General features: G+C 35.0%; 1 protein-coding gene and 1 non-coding gene across 2 annotated transcripts in view; one reads left to right on the forward strand and one right to left on the reverse strand.

Annotated features, from left to right (window-relative positions):
- The window catches only part of RSBN1L (round spermatid basic protein 1 like), a 68282-nt gene that overhangs the window by 22491 nt on the left and 24289 nt on the right, over nt 1-21502 (forward strand). Inside the window, exons 2-3 of the mRNA XM_019451291.2 lie at nt 10350-10460; nt 18696-19336. Of these exons, the coding sequence (XP_019306836.1) occupies nt 10350-10460; nt 18696-19336 (752 nt within the window). The remainder of the gene's footprint in view (nt 1-10349; nt 10461-18695; nt 19337-21502) is intronic.
- On the reverse strand, nt 1483-1589 carry LOC128775725 (U6 spliceosomal RNA). The gene has a single exon (XR_008420705.1). It is a non-coding gene; the product is annotated as a U6 spliceosomal RNA (small nuclear RNA).

Below are 21502 nucleotides of genomic sequence, written 5' to 3' on the forward strand. Positions count from 1 at the left end.
TTTAAAAAAAAAAATCTAATGAATCTACATGAAGATCCTTCTTTATACAGAATTCTGTGGTTTAATGAGTCATTTATGGATTTCTCTCTTTTCCTTAAAAGCTATTAAATCTAACAAGTAGTACATGCATATATACATATTGAGAATAGATGTATAATTGCATCATATTTTCTCCTTTTGTTCTTTTTGTTAACTATAACATAACCTTGAGATAATGTATATAAAAGTGAAGTAGAAATACACTTGAACAATTTTAATGAAGTAAGGAATTTGGAAAAAGTAACATTATTTTCATGTGTGTTTGTGTGTTAGGTTACATATTCACTCTTTTATTTTGAAGTGGTTTTTTTTTTTTTCTTATTTCTTTCCTTCTGATGCACCTTGAGTGATTCTAAATCTTTAAAAAAAAATTTTTTTTTTTAATGTTAATTTATTTTTGAGAAAGAAAGAGACACAGAATGCAAGCAGGGGAGGGACAAAGAGAGAGGGAGACACAATGCAAAGAAGGCTCCATCCAGGCTGTGAGCTGTCAGCACAGAGCTCAACACAGGGCTCAAACCCACAAGCCATGAGATCAGGACCTGAGTCAAAGTTGGATGCTTAACTGACTGAGCCACCCAGGTGCTCAACTGTAAATCTAGTTTAAAAAAATTTGTCTAAACATGAAATTATCAGTTCTTCTTTCAGGAAAGAGATGTATGCTAACAACTTAATTACATAAGTATAAATATGAATCCCTTTCTGTTGTAGAAATTTCAGATAATTTAGAATTACCTAAAATAAGAATCAGTAGTTCCTTTTGGAGCACCTGGGTGGCTCAGTTGATTAAGCGTCTGACTCTTGATCTCAGCTCGGGTCATGATCTCACGGTTTGTGAGTTCAAGCCCCGCATCAGGCTCTGCACCGTGCAGAGCCTACTTGGGATTCTGTCTCTTCTTCTTTCTGCCATCCCCCGCTTGTGCGTGCGTGCATTCTCTCTCTCTCTCTCTCTCTCTCTCTCTCTCTCTCTCTCAAAATAAATAAGTAAATAAAAAATTTTTTTAAAGTTCTTTTGTTCCTTCCATAGGAGCAAACCTGTTAGGTATTTTGTGTTCTTCCTTCCAGATTTTTTTCAATGCATTTACATATGTACATGTGTACATATACATGCACAGAAAAGAATATGTAGCCTATTTTCAAAAGCCTAAATATTCTACCACTTTTGTGCAACTTGCTGTTTTTATTTAACAGTGTCTTGGAACTCTGTCCATTACATAGAGTGAAATTTATCTACACATACACACAAACTGCATGTGTCTGTGTTACGTATGCATGTATAGTTGACACACAATGTCACATTAGCCTCATGCACAAACCTGTGTGTGTCTGTGTATTTGACTATGGTTGACATACAATGGCACTTTGGCCTCAGGTGTACAAAATAGTGATTTGACAGTTTATACATATGCTGTGATCACCACAAGTACAGCCACTGTCTGTCCCATAAATATGGAATGCTTCATGAATTTGCATGTCATTCTTGCTTGGGGGCCATGCTAATCTTCTCTGTATCATTCCAATTTTAGTATATGTGCTGCTGAGGCAAGCAAGCACTATATTTCTTTCTTACAATTAAGTTTTTCCTTTATAAATTTAGATAAATATAAGTTTTATTAAGCTTTCAATTTTGGAATAGCTTTACATTTATAGAAAAATTTTCTCTTGAAATTTTCTCACTTTCTCTTGTTCTTGAAATTTTATATTTGTATGATACATTTGTCACAATTAATGAACGAATATTGATATATTATCATTAACCAAAGTACATACTTTATTCAGGTTTCCTTAGTTTTTACCCAGTGTCCTTTTTTAAAAAAGTTTATTGGGGCACCTGGGTGGCTCAGTTGGTTAAGCGTCTGACTCTTGATTTTGGCTCAGGTCATGATCTCGCATTTCGTGGGTCCAAGCCCTGCATTGACAGCTCAGAACCTGGAGCCTGGTTCAGATTCTGTGTCTCCTTCTCTCTCTGCCCCTCCCCCACTGGCACTGTCTCTGTCTCTCAAAAATAAATGTTAAAGAAAAATTTTTTTAAGTTTATTTTTGAGAGAGGGAGGGAGAGTGAGTGGGTGAGGGGGAGAGGGAGAGAGAGAATCCCAAGCAGGCTCTGTACTGTCAGCATAGAGCTGGCATAGGGCCAGATCTCATGAATTGTGAGATCATGACCTGAGCCAAAATCAGAAGTCATATGTTAAACTGACTGAGCCACCCAGATGCCCCCCATAATGTCTTTTTTTCTGTTCAGGGATCCCACCCAGGGTACCACGTTACATTTAGTCATTATGTCTGTTTAGGCTCTTCTTGGCTACAGCAATTGCTTAGATTTTTCTTGCTTTTGATTATCTTGATAGTTTTAGGAGTACTGGTCAGGCATTTTATAAAATGTCCCTCAATTGGGATCTGTCTGATGGTTTTCTCACGACTGGAATGGGGAGATGGGTTTTTGAAAGGAAGGCCATGACTTTGTAAATTTTAAAAATAAAATTTAATCTAAAAAATCAAATCGGGATGCTTTGGTGGCTCAGTTGGTTAAGTATTCAACTCTTGATTTCTGCTGAGGTCATGATTTCACAGTTTATGGGATCGAGCCCCACATTGGGCTCTGTGCGGGTGTGGAGGCTGCTTAAGATTCTCTCTCTCTCTCTCTCTCTCTCTCTCTCTCTCTCTCTCTGCCCATCCTCTGCTCTTGTTGTCTCTCTGTTTCTCAAAAAATAAAATTTTTAAAAATTAAATACTGAAAGGTTTATAATGAGAAATGGCCCTAACTCTTTGCATTCCCTACCCCTACCCCCAGTTGTTAACTCTTTTAGTTCTCATCGTTTAATTCCAAATTTCTGAATAAAATGCTCATAGTGGCTTTTATTTTTTGACTGATCGGTTTTAGACACACTATATTGCATTCTTGTTAAGGGTAATAAGAATTTAGCACTTTTATAACCTAGCTTCTTTCCTAACCAGTGATTTCATAAAACTTAGTTAAAGTGCAATAATCAGTGCCTATTATGACTTTGCAAATACTGTTCAATGCAAGTCAGAGATCCTTTTCTGTATGGCCTTCTGGATTTTCATAATAGTTAAAAATGGCCTTTCTTTTCATACATATTGGTCCCTGACTTACAGTGACTTGGAATTTTTTGAGATGATAGTGCAAAAGTGATATAATTCAGTAAAAACTATATTTTTGAATTTTGATCTTTTCCCAGGGCTAGTAATATGTGGTAGGGTACTCTCTGGTGATGCTGGGTGTGGCAGTGAGGTGAACTCCCCATCAACCATGGAGTCATGAGGGTTAACAACCCATATGCTTACAACCATTCTGTCTCCATACAGCCATTGTGTTTTTCACTTTCAGTGAAATATTCAATAAATTACTTGAGATAACCAACACTTTATTATAAAATAGGCTTTGTGTTGGATGATTTTGTCCAACTGTAGGCTAATGTAAGGGTTCTGAGCATGTTTGTTAAATTAAGTGTATTAAATGCATTTCTGACTTAATGAAAAAAAATGTTTCTTTGGTTTTTTTTTTTTAACATTTATTTATTTTTGCAAGAGTGAGAGAGCAGGAACAGGGTACGGGCAAAGAGAGAGAGGTAGATACAGAATCTGAAGCAGGTTCCAGGTTCTGAGCTGTCAGCACAGAGCCCTCTGTGAGGCTCAAACCCATGAATTATGAGATCATGACCTGAGGCCAAAGTCGGACACTTAACTGTGAACCATGGTTGGTGAACCACCGACACCCCCGTATTTTCAATTTACAATGAAAGGGTTTATTGGGACGAAATCCCATTATAAGTCCAGGAAGTTCTATTTATATGTATTGGCATCTTCATTTTCTGCCCTATTCTTTGTGTTCTGTAGTAAGAGATAATCTGGCAATTCCCTTTTATTCTTGGAGGTGGTTTGTGCAGTGCTCTCTACCTGAACTGGTTATCCTTTAAGCCAACTACACAGTTTTCGTAGTGATACTTTCTTGTGTGCCTTCCTGTGGTGGGTCTCCTGTTTCCTTGGTCTCATGCCGTTTTCCTTTTCCTTCTTTGTTTACTCCTTAATTTACTTAAGCGTATCCTAAGAAAGGGGGTGTGTGTGGTAACAATGTTTGAATTTTTGCTTGTGTGATCATGTCTTCCATTGTACTTGGTTGATAGTTTGACAGATCCTATAATTCTAGGTTAAACATTACTTTCATTCAGCATTCTGAAGGCACTTGTCGTCCTATTGCTCTCTACCATCTACTATTGTGTTGAGTTCCACACTGTTATCTGATCTTTTATGTGAGATGTGGTTTTTTGTGTTTTTTTTTAATTCCTCAGGAGGCTTTTAGGATCTTCTCTTGAAACTAAAATTTCATGATGATGTGCTTGGTGTGTATGTGGAGAGGGGGGCTACCACTGTGAATTCCATTCTTTGTTCTCCTCTCTCTCTTTTTTTTTTTTTTTTTTTTTTTTTTAAATTTAAGTAATCTCTGCACCCTGCAGGGGGCTCAAACTCATGACCCTGAGGTCGAGTTCCATGCTCTTCCAACTGAGCTCCTGTGCTCATCCTGTAAAGTTTGGTGACTCATTTTTTCTGAGAAAATTTCTCATTTATTCATTTTGATATTTTCCTTCCCTGTAAAATTCTATTTTTCTTTTCTGAAATTTCAGTTAATTTGATATTGGATCTCCTGAAGAGATCCTTTAGGTAACCTTTTTTTCTGCTGTTTTCCACTTTGTCTTGTTGCTCTCTTTTTGGAAGATTATCTCAACTTTACCTTCATGTTTTTAGCTTTTCAGTTTTGCTATTGTATTTTTCTTAAGATTTTATTTTATTTTTAAAGTAATCTCTACACCCAACATGGGACTCAAACTCCCAACCCTGAGATCAAAGAGTCATATGCTCCACTGACTGGACCAGACAGGCACCCCTTTGCTACTGTGTTTTTATTTTATTTTTTATTCAAAAAAATTTTTAATGTTTGTTTATTTTTAAGAGACAGAGCACAAGTGGGGGAGGACACTCAACTGCCTGAGCCACCCAGGCACCACAGTTTTATATTGTTTTGTGTTCCTTTGAACACTGGTAAGGTTGAAATTTTTTTATGTCCTTTGCACCTTTTTCTATTTTCTCTTTTTTATTAAAAATTTTTTAATTTCTTTTTATTTTTATTTATTTATTTATTTATTTATTTATTTATTTAAAAATTTTTTTTTTAATGTTTATTTATTTTTGAGACAGAGAGAGACAGAGCATGAACAGGGGAGGGTCAGAGAGAGAGGGAGACACAGAATCCGAAACAGGCTCCGGGCTCCGAGCTGTCAGCACAGAGCCTGATGTGGGGCTCGAACCCCCGTGGGTCGAACCCACGGACCGGGAGATCATGACTTGGGCTGAAGTCGGACGCTCAACCGACTGAGCCACCCAGGCACCACAGTTTTATATTGTTTTGTGTTCCTTTGAACACTGGTAAGGTTGAAATTTTTTTATGTCCTTTGCACCTTTTTCTATTTTCTCTTTTTTATTAAAATTTTTTTTTATTTCTTTTTAAAATTCTTTATTGTTTTATTCATCTGTACACTCAACATGGGGTTCAAACTTATGACCCCAAGATTGAGAGTCACATGCTTTTCCTACTGTTACTTTCTTTTTCTTAGTTTTTTAGATGTTATGTTGTAAGAATTCTTCATAAAAGAGAAATTACCCCATTGTCTTTCAGGGAAAATTATTAGCCTTTATTGAGACTTAGAAAAATTGTGGAACCCTAATGTTTTTGGAGGAGCAACTTCATAAATCTCAGGATTTTTTGTCAGAAACAACCAGGGTAGTTAGAAGGGGAAATAAATTTGAGGAACTACTCCTGGATGGCTTTAAGGGCTAAGAATTTCCTTCCTTGCTGTGGTATGGCTAGGAAAAGAAGGAAGAATTAATAAAGATCAACGTAGAGCACATAAAAGGAAAGTCACAATGTGCTTCAGAAAATAACAGTAATTTACTATATCACAGGACCTGTTTTGTGTATCAAACAAGCATTTATTGAGGTAGAGTCTTTTCTACTCTCAAAGATAAACTATATACTGGTGGGGAGGATTGATTATAAGGAGAAAGATAAGTTTATAACTAGAAAGAATACAGTGTGAAACTTGTTTTAATAGGGCTAGAGATAGAGAACCTGCATACTGTTGTATACAGTATAGTATTGATGGACCTGGTCTAATTTCTTAGGACAGAGCAGATGAGAATGAGCCTATTGGTGACTGCCAGAAGTTATAGCTGTCACCTCTTGTATGTGGAATGATAAATGACAGCTAAGACAATAAAAATTAAATGATACTCAAATACTGTTTTTTAGTTTTGAACAGGTAAATTTTGTTTTGATTTGTTTTTGAGTTCATCAATATGAGTGATAGTGAGAGTTTAAATTTTTGTCATAATGAAAAGACTATATTTCCTAGATTTTTGAAAGCAGGGAAGTATAATACATTTTTGAAAATTATTAGAATGATTAAAAAACAGTGGCAGTCTTCTGTTATGTAGGAACTGTGAATTTATTCTGAAGATTCCAGATAAATGGATTGTTGATGTATTAGAAATCTCTCAAAAGGATTCTCTAACAATGCTTTTTATAAGTTCTACTTCCTTTATACTGGACCGATTCACCTAATATTTGTTTATGTGTGTGTGCGTTTTCATTCTATATTATAATGACTGTAATACTGGTGGAGACTAATACATTTTATAACAAGATGAAAACAGTGATTTTATTATTTAAGAACCGGTCTTTTTTTGTTTGTTTGTTTTAAGAACTGGTTTTCCATAGTGGTACCAACAGTAAGAATCAACCAATATCAACTGATATCGTTGATTGTAAGATTCTTTAGTACAGCACTATTACTCTTTTTATCTCTTGCACATAAGTGCTCAATAGAAATATATTGGGTGCATTCAATCTGAAATATACTGGTAATTCAATAAATTGAATATATGTTTGAAAATCCCATTTATATTATTTGAAATTATTTTAATCAATTTTATTTTTTATATCTTAACTTTTACATATGCTATATGTCTTTAGCAAATGTTTATTTTTCCAACTTTGTAATTTACAGCTTGTTCTAGTTTGATAATGCTTAGTCATTTATTCCTTCTCTTTTCCTCCATTCTTATATTTGTTTTGCTTCTGGGTTCAAATTCTTATCATGGGTCTGTTTGTATTGCTTTTCTTCAGTCCTTTACCACCCTTTTTATTTTTTATTTATTTTTTAATGTTTGTTCATTTTTGAGAGAGAGAGAGAGACAGCACAAGTGGGAGAGGGGCAGAGAGAATCCTAAGCAGGCTTCACACTGGCAGTCAGCGCAGAGCAGGGAGTGAGGCTCAAACCTACCAACCTTGAGATCATGAGCTGAGCTGGAACCCAAGAGTCAGACACTCAACCCATTGAGCCACCCAGGTGCCACCAAAAATAATAGCTTTTAATAATTTGAACTGTTATTTTTCAGTCTTTTGAATGTGTGTACATTATAATTTTTTTAAAATTGGGATGTATAGGGGTATCAGTTCTATATGGAAAATCTGTATATACTTGCTGTTTAGTTTTGCTGAGAACCTAAAACTGCTCTTAAAGTCTATACTGTCTATAAATAAATATATTTATAAGTATATAAATTAAGTTTACTAAAAAATTGGGTCATAACCATATTATAATTTTATTTTCTGAGAAGCTAGTTTAATTTTATTCTGAAAAATATTTATATTTTGTGACTGTGGTAAGTTTATATTATATCATAGTCTTTGTATACATATATGCCATTAAAATTCTGTAGTTATTTCCATCTGTGTGGTTAGCAGTTAGGATCTTGGTTACTCTTAGGGGTACTGGAAGGGAAGACGGGGATCCTTGAGGTGCTGTTCATTTTTGTGAAAATTGAACTGTATACTTACATGTTTTTCTCTGTGTGTATATTATACTTTAATAAACTTTAAAAGTTCAATAGTTATTGAAATAACACTTTTAGGTTAATAAACTAACAGGGATGATTGGGAAAATAAATGCAGAGACAGATTATTTTCTTCAGTCGTGATTTTTAAATGATGCATAAATAGTTCATTAAAAATGTATGTTTACTTAGGAAATATTAATTTATATATGTGTCTAAGCTCTAGCTAGTTGGAGTAAACACTTAATAGCTGGATGACAGCCTATGACAGGATCTCAAGGACTTTAAGCATCAAAAAGTAAACTAATCTGAAGTGTGAGAACAGCTTAATGTATTTCTAGAATTTAAGTTATATGTGAACAGATGAGGACCTTACTTACTTGTATTTCCCTAACCCTTTTCTTATACTCAGCAATGCATATTTTTTAAGTCGGTCCCTGTTTTGGTTTGTTCTACCATCACCTGTCCTCTCCTCTGTTTTGAGTATTATCATTTTTGCAAAAGCACTTTGTCAGTTTGATCGGTAGAAGATGTTATTTGAATTTTTTTTTTATTAATGAATGTAAGTTTTAAATTGTTAAGTGCATTAATTTATTTTTCTAAGAATTTTCTGTTTAAGTAGTCTAGACCTGAGCTGTTCAGTGTGGTAGTCACTAGTGTCACTCATGTGGCTGTTGAATACTTTGAATTGAGATATGCTGTTAAGTATAAAATATACACTGGATTTTGAAGTCTTACTGTGGAAAAAAAAAATAATGTAAAATGTCTCAGTAATTTGTTAATATTGGTTTCATTTTGAAATGACCATGTTTTAGATTCATTAGCTAAATAAAACGTATTATTAAAATTAGTTTCACCTGTTAGTTTTTGTTTCTAATGTGACTACTAGAAAACTCAAATTTACATATCAGGTAAGCATTATATTTCTACTGGGCAGTACTGATATAGATGGTAATCTAATCATAAGGTGGTTATGGCCTCAGGATAATATTTATAGAAAGGACAGTAAGGGGGGATTTTAAGAAATTCTGCGGTCTGGGGGCGCCTGGGTGGCTCAGTCAGTTAAGCGGCTGACTTCAGCTCAGGTCATGATCTTGCGGTCCGTGAGTTCGAGCCCCGTGTCGGGCTCTGTGCTGACAGCTCAAGCCTGGAGCCTGTTCCAGAGTCTGTGTCTCCCTCTCACTGACCCTCCCCTGTTCATGCTCTGTCTCTCTCTGTCTCAAAAATAAATAAACGTTAAAAAAAAAAAATTAAAAAAAAAATTCTGTAGTCTGTGTATATACACTATATAATCTCTGTTACATTAGAAGATATTTTATAGATTTTATGTGCTTCAATCATGACTTTGTAATCAATGGGAAGCATTTTGAGAACAGAAACTACATCACTATTTTAAAATTCTCTAGATCTTCTCTTTTGCTGGGGGCATTGGAGCTTGATTGAACAAGAATAGGGCAATAAATCTTACAAACTCAAATTTAAATTTTTAGAATGCAGATCAATGATTCCTAGAGTTTTTACACCTTTTATTTAAAAAAAATTTTTTTTAATGTTTATTTTTGAGAGAGAGGGAGATAGAGTGGGGGAGGGACTGAGAGAGAGGGAGACACAGAATCTGAAGCAGCCTCCAGCTCTGAGCTCTCAGCCCAAAGCTCAATGCGGGGCTCCAACCCACAAACCGCAAGATCGAGACCTGAGCTGAAGTTGGACGCTCAACAACCGAGCCACCCAGGCGCCCCTATGCCTTTTATCTTAATATCCTAATATCACCAGCTAGCCAGATCAGTCATATCCTTTTTAAAAGATGCAAGCAAAGGTAGGGGAACTCACATTTAGTCTTATATAAACCAGGCTCTGGGTAGTCATTTTATAAATTGATTTATTTAATCCTTACAGTAACCTGTGAGAAAGATAATAACCACCATTTTATAGTTTAAGAAACTGTGATTGTTTTTTCATTGTTAAGGTATTAATTCAGATATAGCCAACCTCAAAGCTAGCACTTTTTCCATTGTAGTTTACGATCTCAATTAGCCAGTTATTTTAAGTGATTTGAAGGTAGTCTAATAATATGGTTGACATGAATTAAATGAAGAATAATCTTTAGAATGAAGATTTTTCTTTAGAATCTCTACAAATCTTCATAATGATAAATTTTGACAATATATGATGTGTATATTATGTGTTCCATGTTAATTTATGACAGGAAATTCAGAAATCTATTTCCCCCAAACCTGAGAGGAAGAACAAAAGGCATGATTGTTTTTCATTCCGATTTTTCATGGTATATTGTAACTCTAGAAATTGCCCTATGGTTCATGGGGAAAAATTATAAAATGATTTTATTTATTTATTTATTTTTAAATGATTTTAAATATTTCCTTTGTTTTGTCTTTCAGATAAAATCAAAGACAAAATTAAAGAGAGAGATAAAGAGAGAGAGAAAAAGAAGCATAAAGTAATGAATGAGATCAAGAAAGAAAATGGAGAAATAAAGATTTTGCTGAAAAGTAAGTTTATATTTAGTGATGTAAGTTGTACTATATTATATTGCTCATTGTACTTTCAGACTTAGTGATTTAATGTTTGTTGCCAAATTTTGCTGCGAGCAAACTTTAATGGTTAGAATATGGAAAGTTATTGTAATAGTAGGGAGTTCTAATCCATAATGTTGTTAGTAGTATGTTTCTTCAGTATACTTTATGAAGAAGTAGTAAAGGTTGAGCTTCATCAAACTATTAGTTTCCTTAAATATAGGTTATCTAATTCTGTGTTTGCATTACTAGTATTTACCCATGTTTAGATCATCTAAAGAGCTAAAACAATTTTAGTACAAGAGGGATGGATGGTAGAAGAAGTGATCTTAAAAATATTTGACAGTAATCACCATCTCAAAGTCTGGTATCATACAGGGATCATTTACTCTGAGCTGAATTAGAAGGTATACTCTTACTGTGTGTTGCTTGCATACCTAAAGAATATCCTGTTTTTGTTTCCTGCCTTTTCTCTGTTAATGTTTGTTTTCAGTTGCTGTTTATACATGGGGCTGGGTGGTTGAGTAATAATACTAATCCTATCAATAAATCTAAACCCTTCCAGGAAATATGTGGTAGAAGAGAAGTAAGAACAGTCTTAAATTCAGTCAGATAGCAAGAAGAATCCATGGCAATTTGGTTGCTAGACAGCTAACAAATTCATTTGCTGCCCCTATTAAGTCGAGAATTTATGGATCAGAATACATTGACTTTGATTAATTTGATGTTGAACTCATGTGTTAATAAACCATTATATACATTAGGAAGAAAAGCCTATAGCATTGTATGTGTAATGAAGTAACTGGTTAATTTATATTATTTAAGATAAACAGAATATTAGATTCTGTATTTTCATTTCATTCTTTGTCATATTTCCAGATGTTCTTGGGCTATTTTCTACTTGTCAGAACTTCATTTTTAATAAAATTCTTTTGACCTTGGAAGAAACAGGTCAGAGCTTAAGTTGATGGTTAGTTAATGTTCGTGGTCCTTTTATTCTATTTCTTTTGACAGCGTGTGTTAGCTGTGTTGTCTAATTAGATTGCAAGCCTTTGAGGCGGGACTCAAATCTGACCACTCTAGTGCTAATGATTAATGCTTGAAGTGTTAACTTTACCCTGCTGGTTTAGTCAAATAGTCATTTTTTACTGGTTTAGTCAGATAGTCATTTTCTTATCCAATGGAATGTACAGTGATGGAAATTCCTGTCACTTGGGTGAATGTTGGATTCCTTACATACCATTCATATGAAATACGTGAATCTAGAGATTATATATACAAACAAAATTTAAAATAGCCTAAGAAAATGGAGATTTTTCAGTAGTATGCAGTAGTAACCTTGACTTTGAAGTACATGAAAAATTTAGGAAAAATTTTGAATTGAACTAAACTGAAACCTAGTAATGATAAAGGGGAAGAATGAGATAGTTTTAGAAATGAATCTTAGTGACCTCTGAGATGACCATGGGAAAATGTACTTAATTATAGAATGAAGGTAAATAATAATGTAATTACTGCTTTACAGGGTTGTGAAGATTAAATCAGGTAAAGTATGGTGGAAGTGCCAACCATGGTGTCTGGCCCACAGATTAAGTGGATATGAATCTTTTTTGTAAACATGTATGAAAGATTAACTCTTGCGATTGAAAAACAACAACAAAATTATCTCCTCCCTAGGTAAAATATAGATAATTAAGTGAATAAAACATGATTCATTTTGGAAATAGTGCCTGTCCCATTGTAAGCACCAAGTTAGTGTTAGCTTTTGTTATTATCCAGTGGAAACAATTTGCCCTGCTAGTCTATGATCAGGGAGAGGTGATGTCCTGGAGCAACAACAGAATCTGTTGGTGGGGACGGTGTGCTGGTATTTACTACTGTGTGCCCTTTGTGCCCTGTTTTCCTTTCAGCCTTTCTTCTTTCTGTATTATTTTCTCCTGATAATGTTACAAAGTATGGCACACACAGGCATTGATTGTTTAATGACAGTGTTTGACATCTAAAATAGATCCTAACTCTTAACTCTGCACCAGTCTCATTTCCTCCAGGTTTTCATCAAAAACTGCATGAGATTGAGTATGACTAGATTATGTATATAAATACATAATTATATACATGCTAAAAAATCTTTATTAGTGCATAAATCTTGTAAATGTTTTTCATTGACAAAATAGGATTATTTGCTTTATGAGAAATAGTTTAAAGGAATAAGCTGATTTAGCTTATCCTTTTATGTTTAACATCTACCACCTACTTTTTCTGAGCATACTTATATGTTTCAGCCATTTTTATGTTGTGAAAAGTTGTAAGAACAGAGGTGTTACGATTATAGTATTTTTGAGAGTGATATTTATCATTATAGCACATAAAAGAAGCTTGCTGGTGAGCAAGGGGAATGAGGGTTAAAAGAAGCCAATATCCAAGATTATTACTAGTATACCAAAGGTCACAGGTAGGTAATTCATGTCAGGAAGAGTGAAAATATTGCCATGCAAAACAAGCAAAGTCATTCCCCTAAGACCCAGAGGTTGAAAATAGCTAATTACTACTTTTTTTCTATGTATGATAATGAGTTATATATAAATATTAATTCCCGTATTAGATACGAAATCAGATCCAATTTTTCTGGACAGCCCTTATTTTTTCTTTTGTTAACACTAATATACTAACTCTAGTGGTAGAAATTAATGCCAGTAGATTTGTGATTTTTTTAAAGTTTTTGTTTAATTAGTTATTAACAATACATGCTGTTTTTGTATCTGTTTCGGTGTGTGTTTATTTCTGTATTTAAGTGAGGGTCTCTTTCCTCTCTGGCAGTGTGTGTGTGTGTGTGTGTGTGTGTGTGTGTGTGTCCGTCCGTCCACCTCTCTCTGATTGAATCTTTCTTTGGCTCTCGTTGCGTGTGTGTGTCTGTGGTGCTCTGTGTATGTGTGTGTGTCTGGGGTCCACTATGTTCATGGATCTATGGATCTGTGGAGGGAAGGTCCCTTATCAATCCTATTCTTTTATACTTTTTGAGGGTTCAAATTGACAACCCTTTTTGTTATGGGTACATATCACGATCCTTTAAAAAAAAAAGCATACACGATCCTCTAAAAAAAAGCATAGGTCTGATTTGAAGAATCATAGGATTTAGAGAAATGTTGCTTTAAATACTTTTAGTGTAAGAGAAGAACATTGATAATCAAAATGGTCTAATTTCCTTAAAGTATTTAAAGATTGTCTACCTATATGTCTACTGCATTTCACGTGTCTTTCTAACAAAGGAAATGAGTGACAGATTATATAAAACCTTAAAAATCTATCTAGTGAATGTAAAAATACGTCTAGTGAATGTTAGTGCCTCAGTTTGTAAAGAATGCATGTTACCTGTGTCCATCAGAGGTCCCCAACACTACCCCCAGGTTTGATGATTTGCTGAGAGGACTCGTAGGACTCAGCATATAGATGTATTCATGGCTATGATTTACCGTAGTGGAGGATACAAAGTAAAATCAGTAGAGAGAAAAGGCACATGGGGTAATTAATGTCTGAAGGAAATCAGGCACAAGCTTCCAAGAGTCCTCTCCAAGTGGAATCACAGAGGATGTGCTTAATTCTTTGAACAATGAATTGTGACAAACACATGTGAAATGTTGTTTATCAGAAAACTCAAGACTCGATGCTGAAGGTTTCTATTGGGGGTTGGTTACATAGGCATCTTTTGTCTAGCATGTACAATTCCAGGCTCCCAAAAGGAAAAAGGTGTCAACATAAACCATATTGTTTGCACGGAAAGTTTAGATACAGTGAGCCACTCTTACCAAGGAATTGTGGGGACATTCCCAAAGTACCAGTTTCTCAGATACCAGCCCAGGGCCACCCCTGTAAGCAGGCCTTTCTAAGACCAGCAGTCTCAGCCATGTTATGTTAACTCTCTTCTGCATACTGTGCTCGCTTTAGTGTTTAATTACAGAGTACTTTGTCTTGGGAATTTAATTCCTTGTTGCTCATTATAAGACTCTCTTAACTGATTTCTTATTATTTTGCATTTTTCAGTTTCTGACCATTTAATACTGTTACTACTTTCATTCATCCTTGTGAATAGAAAATAGACTGTTGTGCCTAATTCATTTCAAAGTAACATGTGATTCTAATGGCTGGATATTTTCTATTTTACTTTTTAAACATGTGTTAGGTATAAATATAATAGGATATGAAGCTTATATTTTCATTGAAATGAAATTCTTTATTTTGGCAGCCCATTTAATTTGTGCAACTTTATATATATTTTCCATTTAGTTACTGTACTTAGGCCTTTTAAACTTTAAGTTCTGTTTTTGGAGCTCGCTGCAGCAGCACATAGTACTAAGTTCTGTTTTTGTTTTGTTTTTTTTTTTTTAAGTGGGTTCCACACGCAATGTGGAGCCCAACTCAGGGCTTGAACTCAGGACCCTGAGATCAAGAAGTGAGCTGAGAGCAGGAGTCAAACACTTACTGACTGAAACCATGCAGATGCCCCTTAAGTTATAATTTTTTAATTCACTGCTTTTTTCTTTGACGCATTTGGATTTTGCTTATGTATATATACCTATTTTATCTTTTCATGCTGATTAACTCCCTGTTTAAATTTTTTTCATTATTAATTTTGTTCTTAAAATATTAACTTAAATCTAATGTTTTGATCATTCCTAGGTAGCAAGTATGAGTTTATTAGTATATTCATTTATTTACGTGTAGACATTAGAGAATTAACACTTTGCATTTTATGACTCTACAAACCTATGTAATCAGTAATGTTGAAAGATTTTTATTTTTGCTTTACATAATTATACCAATTTGGTCTTCATTGTATATTTATAAATTTTTAGAAGTAATGAATTTTTACAAGTTAACATTAAATTTCCCTTTTTTAGAATTGCTATTAACTTAAGAGAATTTTTATGTTTGTTGTTTCCAAGATTAGGATTTAGTGGTATTTATATTGTGGAAAACTTTGGCTGAAGGAGGGACAAGGAAAAAACCCACAGACCTCAGTTAGTTTATTGGTGAGAGAAATCTCTTCATTTATGGATTTATTAAATGTTCATCCGTAGCAATGTATTAAATGTCATGAGGAATACAATGCCTGGCTAGGGGGGGAAAGTATCACTTAACTCTTTCTTATAATTCATATAAAAGTTACTTGTTTCACTCATATAGTATGTGGAAGGACGTGATATACAGGTATCCTATGAGTGAAAAAAATATATGAATTTATTTTTTTTTTAATTTTAATTTTTTTAATTTTTTAATTTATTTTTATTTATTTTTTTTACGTTTATTTATTTTTGAGACAGAGAGAGACAGAGCATGAACGGGGGAGGGTCAGAGAGAGAGAGGGAGACACAGAACCCGAAACAGGCTCCAGGCTCCGAGCGGTCAGCACAGAGCCGGATGCGGGGCTCGAACTCATGGACCGCGAGATCGTGACCTGAGCCGAAGTCGGCCACTCAACCGACTGAGCCACCCAGGCGCCCCTATATGAATTTATTTATTTTAAAGTTTTTATTTATTTTGAGGGAGAGAGAGAACTGAGGAGGGGCAGAGAGAGAGAATCCCAAGCAGGCTCCACACTGTCAGTGCAGAGCCTGATGTGGGTCTTGAACTCATGAGCCGTAAAGATCATGACCTGAACTGACACCAAGAGTGAGGCAGAAAGAGCCAGGAACCTGAGCCACCCAAGTGCCCCTATATGAATTTAGAATGAAGTGATTCCAGTTCCAACTAGAGAGGGAAAGCAAAATGAAGAAAATGACATGAGTTGTCTTTAAAGAATGGTAAGAAAGAAGTCAGATGTGCTGGGTAGGACAAGGGTATTTTCGGAAGAGGAGATGTCTTTGCAAGTAGTAGAAAGATAACACAGGCTGTTTTATAAGAAATTGTAAGTAGTACACATTGACTAGAGAATGAAGTACTTGAGAGCATTGTCTTTTTTTTTTGTTTTTGTTTTTTGTTTTTTATTTTGAGACATAGTACATGCTTGCGAGCAAGCCGGGAAGAGGCAGAGAGACAAGGAGAGAGAAAATCCCAAGCAGGCTTCACGCACAGAGCCCAAGACAGGGCTTGATCTTACCAACTGTGAGAGAGATCATGAGCTGAGCTAGAACCAAGAGTCGTACACTTAACCAACTGAGCTGTCCAGTTGTCCTGAGAGCATTTTCTTTGGATTCCATATTGAGGAGGTTGTATTTTATTTGGTAGGCATTGAGAACCCTTCAAAGCAGTTTACTTAAAGGATAAATATGATCCAACAATATATAAAATTTATAGAAAGGTTAATATGACTCCAGCATTCAGGATGAAAGACAGTCATGAAGCTTTTAAACTAAAAATTAGCAAGGAAGTAATGTCAAGCAAAAAATCAAGGATGAACTGGATAATTCTGTTAAAGCTTGGAGAGATCAGGAAGAATGAATTGAGAGAATATCATTGGATTTAGTATTTGAACATTCTGGGAAAGTAAATTTGAGTAGACTGAAGCAGACTTAGAATTTAAGGGATAAGAATAAGGTAATAAATGGAAGGACCTCAGCATGGATTGTTGCTTTGAGAAGTTTGATCAAAAGAAGAGGATAGGGAACTATTTTTGTAAGGGTTTTTGGAGTTGGTGGGAGGGACTTATTTTTTAAAAGTAGGCAGGACATCTCGCTCACTGGAGACAGAAAGGAATAAAAGCTATATGTGCATATGGAAAAATTTAGGTAAGGAAACAGATTGGGAAGGTTTAATTTATAACAGGTTATCTATAAAAGTGAAATAACAGGTAGAAACAGTGAATGCTTTTTCTTCTTAACTCTTACCATATGGCTTTCTCATACTATCTTAGGAAGCATAGTATGTTTTTTAAGTTTATTTATTTTTGAGAGAAAGAAAAGAGCACAAATGAGGGAGGGGCAGAGAGAGAGGGCTCAGTGTAGAGCCTGCCACGGGGCTCAATCTCAGGACTGTGAGATCATGACCTAAGCATATATAAAGAGTCTGGCACTTAACCTATTGGGCCACCCAGATGCCCCAGCATAATACTTTCTTGTGAAGATGTTTGCTTTCTCCTATTTTTCTTGCTGTACAGAAATAAATATATTGTGATAAAATTACACATTTATATGTACACTTAGTCTATAGCTGTATAGCCTCTGTGCATTAATTACTCTTGTATTTTTTGGAGTTCTAAATTTCTAGACCCAGAATCTACCTGACTTTAGTTACATAAGCTTATTAATGTATATGGTTATAATCCCTAAATGTTTTACTTTTTTATTCATCTCTTTACTAGTACATGGGTATCATTTATGCTTAGGACATGTGAAATTATTCTAATTTTGTCATCTCCTTTATGCTGCCTTATTGGGTCTTCATTGGGGACTTTGCAAAATCTAGTGGACCTCTAAAATAGTCCATTTTATTTTTTTTTTAATTTTTTTTTTAACGTTTTATTTATTTTTGAGACAGGGAGAGACAGAGCAAGAACAGGGGAGGGTAAGAGAGAGGGAGACACAGAATCTGAAACAGGCTCCAGGCTCGGAGCTGTCAGCACAGAGCCCGATGCGGGGCTCGAACTCTCGGACTGAGAGATCATGACCTGAGCCGAAGTCGGCCGCTTAACCGACTGAACCACCCAGGCGTCCCTAAAGTAGTCCATTTTAGATGCAAGAATAGTTTAGTAAGGAGGAAATATGGTAAACAGCTAAGGAATTGCTGTGTTTGTTGCTGCTCATACAATGCAAGTAGTTCTCTCCCTTTGTGATTTATAAGTCTTTTGACTACATGCAATTTTTAAATAACTTAGATGCATTAAAATGATGATATGTGTCAGTGGGAAACATCTGACTGATCTCTGTTCAACTTCCCATTTCTGATTTTTTACATTTAAATTTGAAGATTATGCTTTCTAAAATATCCATTCATTACTTCAGTAAACACTGATTGAACGTCTGCTGCGTATCAGAATGGTACCATGCGCGATAGGTACAAATTTGTCGTAGGCCTTCGTGTGTGTGTGTGTGTGTGTGTGTGTGTGTGTGTAGAGAGGGAAGGAGATTGACTAAATTATGTTTATCAATATTGTGTAAAACAAGTCCCAGATACAAACTCAAATCTGAGTAAACTTTGCTTATTTATTGTACAATAGTTCCTTAAGCATGATTTTTAAGTAACTAAAATATGGAGTGAAAAAAATTTTTTTCTCAACAGGTGGGAAGGAGAAACCAAAAACAAATGCAGAAGACTTACAAATTAAAAAAGTAAAGAAGAAAAAGAAAAAGAAACACAAAGAGAATGAAAAACGGAAGCGTCCAAAAATGTATAGCAAATCTATTCAAACCATCTGCTCAGGATTGCTATCTGATGTTGAAGATCAAGAAGCCAAAGGCATCCTAAATGATAATGTAAAGGATTACAGTGGAAAGAATTTGGATACCAAGAACTATGATTCCAAAATTCCAGAGAACAGTGAGTTTCCATTTGTCTCATTAAAGGAGCCACGGGTTCAGAATAACCTCAAAAGGTTGGACACGTTGGAGTTCAAACAGCTCATTCATATTGAGCACCAGCCTAATGGAGGCGCATCTGTTATCCACGCCTACAGTAATGAACTCTCCCACCTGTCTCCTGTGGAGATGGAGAGGTTTGCAGAAGAGTTTGTGGGTCTAGTGTTCAGTGAAAATGAAAACTCTGCAGCTTTCTATGTAATGGGTATTGTTCATGGGGCAGCTACTTATTTACCTGACTTTTTAGACTACTTTTCATTTAATTTTCCCAATTCACCAGTGAAAATGGAGATATTAGGAAAGAAGGATATAGAGACAACGACTATGTCCAATTTTCATGCTCAGGTAAGAGGTTTTTAGGTTTTGGGTTTTTTTTAACTTTTAGTTACATGTTTTAGACAAGTTTCTGTTTTTTATTTTGCTGTGGGTTTGAAATAAAAAGGTAAGACTATAATGACAATTTTGGGAATATTAAGAATAAATTACTGTCCTGATGTGAACATAAGAGTTTAAATTTCAGATTCTGGGGTGCCTGGGCGACTTAGTTGAGTGTCTCACTCTTGATTTCATCATTGGTCATGATCCCAGGGTTGGGGGATTGAGTCCTGCGTCAGACTCTGTGCTGAGCATGGAGCCTGCTTAAGATTCTGTCTCTCTCCCTCTGCCTCTCCTCCCCTTCCATGCTCTCTCTCTCTCAAAAAAAAAAAAAAATAAATAAGTAATATAAAAAAATAAATTTCAGATTCTACTTAATCTCTTTTTTCTTAGAGATAATGAAATAAGATTCTGTTGTCCTTTTTTGCAAGGATTTATCTTGGAAATGAAAGAAATGTGATGGATGTAGCCATGTATTTTCCAGCCCTTACAGCAGTACTCTTACCTAAAGATCACTTAAAATTATCTTGTTTTCTATCTTAAAAGTGCTTACCAGTGGATCCATCACATAGTAGGTGCTGAGTAAATGTTGGCTGTTAAATATATTTTAGTACAAAGGAATCAGTTAATTCTGCAATTAAGTGAGAAGGTTAGTGTATCAGTGCATTTATTGAGCTAATTTCCTTTTCCTGCCCTTCTCTATGGTATAGAATGTACATTATTTTAGAAAGCAGAGGCAAAATCAAATCCACTGGCTCTTGAAAGTGAATGTGGGCTCATCTAAAAGGTCATTGCCAGGGTGCCTGGGTGGCTCAATTAGGTGAGCATCTGACTCTTGATTTCGGCTCAGGTCATGATCTCATGGTTCGTGGGATCAAGCCCCACATTGGGCTCTATGCTGACAGTGAGGAGCCTGCTTGGGATTCTCTCACCTTCCCTCTCTCTCTCCCCTCCCCTGCTCTCTCTCTCTCTCTCTCTCTCAATAAATAAATAAACAAACAAACATTAAAAAAATAATAAAAGGCCATTGCAATTTGCACCCACTCTCAGATCAGGGACTGCTTGCTTAGGCCAGGAGATCAGCCAATTTTTCATATTTATGGGTGCTAAAGTTCCCAGTTTTCTAAGTAATAATTGACATTATGCTAGTTTGGAAAGAAGGAAAAAAGTGAAAAAAGTCCCAAAGAGATCTTAGTGATCATGTATTGCAACCTTTCTCACCTTACAGATAAGCAAACAAACATAGATAGGAGTAATTTACTATTTTAAGTTTGGTAGCAGTGTCAGGAGTAGAACACAGTCTCCTCAATCTTCATCCAGAACTGTTTTACTTATTCTATTTCTTTTTGTGATATGTGTTTAAGTTACAGTCTTTTACCTTAAATGATAGTCTGGATGTCCAGTCATATCCACATGTCCAAGCCCCCTTCCCCCACTGTATGTTTGGTATATATTCTGTAATATACTATTGTCTGGAAAATACAGTAGTACTTAAAGTTTTAATGTGCCTGTGGGAAGATACTCCTTAATGTAACATGTTTGAGAATCAGAATGTAAATATTCTTTTAGAGCTGAAGGGGAGCTATAGAGCATCTATTATTAGCACTGTCATTTTATAGAATTCTAGAATGGTTAGTAACTTGTCTGAGATTACACCTCTGTCTCGTGGTGGAACTAGTGATAGTATCGATTAGTATCTAGTAATAGTATCTACTATTTAGTCAATAAATAGTTCTGTGCCAAGAACTGCTCTAAACACAAATGTAATAACTCATTTAAGCCTTATTACAATCTAATTTTAGAAATAGGGAGAGAAGAAATAACTTGTCCATAGTCCTTTGGTACTAGATCATTCATTTGTCATTTATTATACGTCTAAGTGCTAGGTTTTATGCTCGGCCTCTTGACTTCCAGTCCCACTTATTTTCATTATATCACAAACTTTCTTGCTGCCATGCTATGCAAGTTTATTTCAGTAATCTTTCAAATGTCATAATACATTTGCTTTTCAAATAGCTCCCAAATACATTTTCTTTCAAATTAGGAATTTTTTATTAAACAAGAATTTTCATGTTACTGTGTAATAAGTGCTTTTGTTATGAATTAAAATGAGATACTGGGACTCATTAATTGTTC

The sequence above is a fragment of the Panthera pardus genome, unplaced genomic scaffold, assembly GCF_024362965.1.
Source record: "Panthera pardus isolate Hobbes unplaced genomic scaffold, ASM2436296v1 HiC_scaffold_8, whole genome shotgun sequence".
Taxonomy (NCBI): Eukaryota; Metazoa; Chordata; class Mammalia; order Carnivora; family Felidae; genus Panthera; species Panthera pardus.